Source organism: Echinops telfairi, unplaced genomic scaffold, assembly GCF_000313985.2.
Source record: "Echinops telfairi isolate 266 unplaced genomic scaffold, ASM31398v2 ScPeMD7_7427;HRSCAF=8465, whole genome shotgun sequence".
In the NCBI taxonomy this organism is placed as follows: domain Eukaryota; kingdom Metazoa; phylum Chordata; class Mammalia; order Afrosoricida; family Tenrecidae; genus Echinops; species Echinops telfairi.
In genome coordinates, this window is record NW_022111327.1 from 4,583,634 (window position 1) to 4,589,976 (window position 6,343).

Sequence of the window (6,343 nt, forward strand, 5' to 3'; positions counted from 1 at the left end):
CTCTAGATGCCTGTGTGCTAATCTGCAGGTTCATTGTGTGCATATGCTTTGTAATTCTCGTGTTATGAATATATAAGGTCATGAGCATTATCTTTGAGGATTTTGTTATTTTGGTAATAGAGGAACAATTTGGAAAAGGTTGGCGTGTTAGTCTGGGTAAACTAGGGAAACAAATTCACAGAAACTCATATGTATAAGAGAGTTTTAAATAAAGGGTAGGTGTACATTAACTAAGCATCCCGACCCAGTGCTGTCCAAGCCCATAAGCCCAACATTAGCCCATATGTCCAACACCAATCTACAAAATCCTCCTCAATCTCACAAAACACACGCAATGATGCCGACTGCAGTAGGAAAGCCGAATCAGTGAACGTGTAAGCATCTCAGCACTGGCAGGGGCCTCCACACGGCTGCTTCAGCACCCAGGGCTGCATCGGGATAGGTCCATGTGGCTTCTCCTCAGGGATGTCTTGCAGGAAGTGAGCCTTGTCAGCTAAAGCAGGGAATTAGCTAAGGCAGCTGCACCCTGGTCCGACCATCAGAAAGCAAGAGACCGGAGAACTTGAAAGGCGAGGCTCACTGAGCCATTTGTCTCTCCGCCCTTCAGTTAATCCCACATGTGTTTATCAGTCAGGTAGGCACAATAAACCTTAACTATCTCAGTTGGAAACCTAATTGGGCTTAGTTGCCAGGCTCTATATTCATCACTAAGGCCTCCGGAAGCTCCAGGCTAGTTAGGAGGTAGTGCTAGGAATACAATTTGTGTGTGTCTTGGTGAGAAGCCTGGGCTCTTTTCACCAAACTTTGCAAGTTCCCATAGGACAGAGAGTTGAAGTTTAAAGAGATGTATGTAAACCACTTTGATAATACAGTGAACCCTCACCACTTCGCACTTCGACTTCCGCTGCTTCACTCTATCGCAGTTTTTGCATAACAGCACAAGCTCTGTCATTACTGCCACTGATTGGCTCATACTGTACATGCTTCTGTCTGCATTGCTACGTATCGGAGCTACGTATCAGATGCATTTTTGCTTTTGTACAGTGTACTGTAATTGTTTGCGATTTTTAAGAAATTTTATCTAAGCCCTATGATGGCTCCTAAACGAGCTGCTTCTTCTAAGCCTTCTGACAATAAAAATAAGCGCCAGAGGAAGATGCTCACCATCCAGGAAAAGGTAAAACTTTTGGATATGATCAAAGATGGCAAGAAAATCGTGGAGGTTGCACACCATTTTGACTTGAATAAGGAATCCTACTTCGCGGAATTTCATTTATCACGATAGGGTCTAGAACCGATTAACCGCGATAAACGAGGGTTCACTGTACAGGCTTTCTACATTAAAATATATAACTTTCCTGACTTACTTGGTGACTTTCAGGTCTCCTAAGGTAGCTCGCTCACTAGAGAAGATGTGCCTGGTGTTAGCTGGAAAATGCCATTGGTCATGAGTCTCGTCAGTATTCTGGCTAAGGTGGACAGTGCCTCTGCCTATTGCTGGGCCAGCTGAGGGGCACGAGACTTAGAGAGGAGACCGATGAGAATGCTTTACAGATGAGGGAGCACATTCACCTGATTGAGCTCTCATAGAGTTGTATTTCCACAGTGGGCAATGGCATAGACGTGGAAATAAGTGTAAGTTATTAGGTTTGAGGGGAGTGGGGAGAGGGTGCGACAGAGTTTGTGCTTGGGACTAGATGGGGGAGGGGCAGGGCATGTTAAATGGACTCAGATTATGAAGGCCCATGGCTAAGAGGTCTTCATTCATTAGAGATTTAACATAGCTATATATTATAAGACAAGACTGTGGACTAATACACTTGAGAGATTGTAACAATGACAGAAACAAAGAGAATTTCCAGAAAAATCAGCCTTCACTGGAGCTTACACCCGCAAACCTTCTTGCCTTTATCAGTCTAAACCCTTTTCTTTGTTTTTTAACAGTTTTATTGACATAGAATTCACATACTATACAATTCAGTGGTTTTAAATATATTAAAAAGAATTGTACAGTTACCACCACAATTAGTTTTACATTTTCTTCATTCTTGTACCCCTAAATTTTAGCTTCCTATTCACCCCTCCCCCAACCTCACCTGCCATAACCCTAAGATTTAACCTAAGCTTCCCCTTCCACAAGAATTTAGGCAAGGTGAGAGTTCACTGTGGAACTCTCCTGGTTCTGCAAGTATCACCATGAGTACTGACAACTGAGAATTTGTTATACTGTAAAGATGACTGGACCAAGTACTCCTTGACCTCTCGGAGCCATCTGCATAATGGTGATCCATGTGCATATATCAATGCTTACCACATCCCGGCACACAGTGAACATGGCTTTGCAGTCAGAATAACCTGGGTATTGACCTTGGTCCTATACCTCTGTAAATGTGATCTTAGACAGGTTACTTGACTTCTATGTGCCTTAGTTTCCTTATCTGTACAATGGGGTAAAGGAGCCCAAACAAGCCTTCTGCTTTGTGTGTCTGTGTGTGTAGGGGGCGAGGGGATGTTTTAATTTTTTCTGCTTCTCATCTCTCTTAGGTCTATCCAGATGAACAATTTGCCGGCATCTCACTTGCACTTCCTCTGCCAAGCGCTGCGTAATCCTTTCTGTAAAATTGAAAACCTGAAGTAAGTTGAACTTTAAAACTTGGGCATTTGCAGGTAAAGAAAGATGGGGCTGCACGCTGAGCTGATCAGACCCGAAAATGAAGCATAACAGTGCTCAGTCCCCCACCCCCAAGCAGGGCAGTAAATGAAGAGCTACATGGAAAGTCTAGAAGGGGCAAGCAGGCACACAGCTCTGCCCTTTCCCCCTGCCCAGAAGCAGGTCAGCAGGTCATAGGCAGGGTATGAACCCCTGGGTGCCACTGAGCAGTTCCTATTAACCATCGCCGTTTCCAGCACCATTGTGAGAGAAAGTTCCAACGAAGAATTTTCCTGAGAACCTACTTGGGTCAAAACAGACTGTCATCTTGCTCTGCCGAGTGAAGAAAGAAACTAGATAGAAAAATGACTTGAGTCTGTCGCAGACCAGGTTTCAACAGTAAAAGCAAGCAATGGGCAGCTATACTTTTTCATGTGTAATGTTTTCATTTAGTGTCCTAATGTGCTAACTTTATGAGATTCATGAGCTGGCTGTGAGTTTTTGAGCTGGTTGTTAAGGTGGCGCTATCAAGTAAGCATGTGTTCCAACCTGCCAGCCGCTCCTGGGGAGAAAGATGAGGTTGTCTACTCCCAGAAAGCTGGACAGCCACGGTAACCCTAAGTAGGGTTCACCATATGTTGTAATTGACTCGATGGCATGGGTTTGGTGTTATTATGGTAAAGTTATCAAACAGATGGGTGTCAGATGTGTGTTAAATGGGGTGGAATTTCATTGCTTGCCATAGGCAGTATTTTCTAGGTGTACACCTCTGCCCCGACCTTTGCCCTTTTTGTAGGTGGTTTTTGCTGCAGTGCGTGTGGGTGGCAACCCCCTTCTGGAACTACATCCCATTCCTTTTCCTCCAAGAACCCCACTGCCCTCCACCCCACTACCCACTAGAATTAAGTCCTATCCCTCTCTGTGCTACTCCCATAAATCGAAACCACTGCATCGAGTTGGTTTCAACTCACCGTGATCCTATAGGACAGAGTAGAACTGCCCCTGTAGGTTTTTGAGGCTGTCAATCTTTATGGGAGCAGATAGCCTTACCTTTTTTTCTGGGAAGTAGCTAGTGGGATTCAAACTGCTAGCCTAACATATAACCTACTATGCCTCCAGGGCTCTTCCCTCACCCTTAAAGTTAATCTAAAAACTCTTATTTCCCAGAAGCTTCCATCCCCTAACCCCCACCCCATCCCTATCCTCTCAGGTGCCTTGTCTCTCTGTATCATGGATGCACAGGCAGGAGCCCCCAGTTCCCTTTCCCTGATCCCCAGTTCAGTTCCTGTCCCAGAGGAAGAGGCAGACCTTCCAAACCCACTCAGGCAAACAAATTCACTCGTTTACCTTTTCTTTTTGTAAACCTTTAATCATTTGAACTTGGCACAACACAGAATTTTATAAACATGTTAAAAACTTCCCCCTCTACTCCACCCCGCATTGCCCTGTTCGTTCCTTATTCTCGAACCTTTTCTGCACTTAACCGCAGCGAACATGTCACCAATACGGTACACAGAATTTCTATTTTTCAAACACATTCTAGTTTTGAGCTTTCCTCAACTATCTCCTCCATAGTTCACCTTGTTCCCTTATTCAAAATAACCCTCGGAACTGTTTCCCCATCTTATTCCTTCCCTTCCCCGGCCAAAGGTCTTTAAGGAGAGCCCTCTACCCCTACCCCCATTCCCTGAATGCCATACTCCATTTCCCAGTCATTCTTTGCTTATAATTCCCTCAGGTCTGCTTATGATTCCCTCATTCAGCTCTTTTCTAGGGGCTCTTGGGAAGCAGAAATCCCCACTAACAACTCCACCCTCCACCACCCCACTCAGTTCCAACTTTTTCTTTTGGCCTGTCTTGTTTGTAACTGCTTTCTTGGTACTAATTTCTGATTTGGCTGTAATGTGGGCGCGCAGACTCCCTTTTCTGCCACCATCAACCACACCCCCTCAAGCTAGCTTATAGACTAGGAGGTCTAGGTAAAGGTCATAGTCTCATTGCACAATTACAGGAGGTGGAGATTTAGTCAGGCAGCCACTCTCACTGGGATCACAGGATCAATTCTTCTCTACATGTCTTTGTTCCATAAGGCTTTGGCCTGGCAGCCTCTAAAACACTTTTGCCTCTGTAAAGCACATAGGGTTTTGCCTTCCCTGTCAGGGCCAGGTATTGGCATTCAGGGTTCTGGCCTGGCCCCAACACCATGTGAGTGACCCCCTGCTTTGTTGCCCAACGCCATCTGTTTGGCTCAGCGTGGGTCGAATCAATTTCTAGTCATCTAAGGCATACATGTGAGGGGAGAACTATTAACATGGCCGCATAGGTCCACTGAAAACCATGGTGGTGGGACACCCCCCCCAAACTGAACTTCCTGCCATTGAGTCAACTGTGACTCATGGCGACCTTCTAAGACAGTAGCACCATTCCTAGGGGTTCCCGTTGGCAAACTTGGCAGGAATATAAAACTTCATCTTTCTCCTGTGGGGTGGCTGGCAGTTTGAACTGACTTTGCTGTTAGCAGCCAAATAATGTAACCCATGATGCTATCAGGGCTTCATAGAACACAAAAAGGTTGTCAAAACATGTCTCCTTTGCTCTACCTCTGGACTTTTTATCTTCCCCTGCCCTCCCACGACCCCACCCCATCCGCCTCCCTCCTATTCCCTTTACTCCAAATTCCTCCTTCCCTCTAGAAATCGGATTTCCTCTTACAGCACATTTCAATTCAGACTCTCATTTTGCCACTCAAGACTTTATTTGCCTTTTAGTTCCATTTCCATTTGCCATTCCCCGGGGGTACAGTTACATCCCCCACCCACAGCGGAAGCAGACATTTCGGCAGGATAGATTCAGGGCCCCACACCAGGGGCACTTCCAATCTCCTGGCTTACCCATTCCTGGAGGCTCAGTGGGCTGGGTCTCCATCCTGCATCTTGGGGGCTCTGGAATACTCACTCCCTGAGCTCTTACATTAGACCCCAAACTAGGGTTAGAGGCCTCCCTGTAGGGTGCTCCCTGGAATGCCCCCATCGGGGGTGGTGCTCTAGGCTGTATAGGTGATGAGGGTGCCAATGCAGGTCTACCAGAGAATGAAGCTAAGGAGCAGGAGTATGCATATGATAATAAGGCAGGTCTCTGGACAGGAAGGGGCATTGATGAAGGTGTGGGGCTGGGATTCAGGGCCCCAGAGAAATACACGGTAGATGTTTCTACTGAACTAAATGCACCCTCCCTCTGCTTTAGAGAAGTGAACTTTTTCTCCTCCATAGCTCCTAAAACTTGCAGGGCACTTCCTCCCGCCTCTGCTGCTGCCCCAGGGGTAGGGCCCCCATCTTGAATTCCCATGGTGGTGGTGGTGGTGGTGGCGGCAGCAGCGGTGGTGGTGGTGGTGGTGGCGGTGGTGGCAGTGGTGGTGGCAGCAGAGGCTGGGGCAGCAGCCCCCCGTTCTTCGCCACAAGCTCCGTCGGTGACAGGCCTCATGCATGGCCACGCTGCACATGCCTTCCTTTCTTCCAGGCCTTTTCTTCTTGGCCTCGCCTGAGGAGCAGTGGCTAGCTCCCGGGCTCTTCGCAGCTCCTACAAAGGGAGAAAGAGTTGAGGTCCTTTCTGGTGGAGGGAGGAGTTGGCAAAAGCAGGAGGTGGGGCCTGTGGAGGAGGAAGGGCCTGTGGGGGGAGAAGGGGTTGTGGAAGGGG

General features: G+C 47.2%; 1 protein-coding gene across 1 annotated transcript in view; it reads right to left on the minus strand.

Annotated features, from left to right (window-relative positions):
- Window positions 1–5,398: 5,398 nt before the first annotated feature.
- Window positions 5,399–6,343, minus strand: part of TEX13B (testis expressed 13B) — a 1,982-nt gene continuing 1,037 nt past the window's right edge. Inside the window, exon 3 of the mRNA XM_045298592.1 lies at window positions 5,399–6,226. Coding sequence (XP_045154527.1) covers window positions 5,453–6,226 — 774 coding nt within the window. The 3' untranslated portion in view covers window positions 5,399–5,452. The remainder of the gene's footprint in view (window positions 6,227–6,343) is intronic.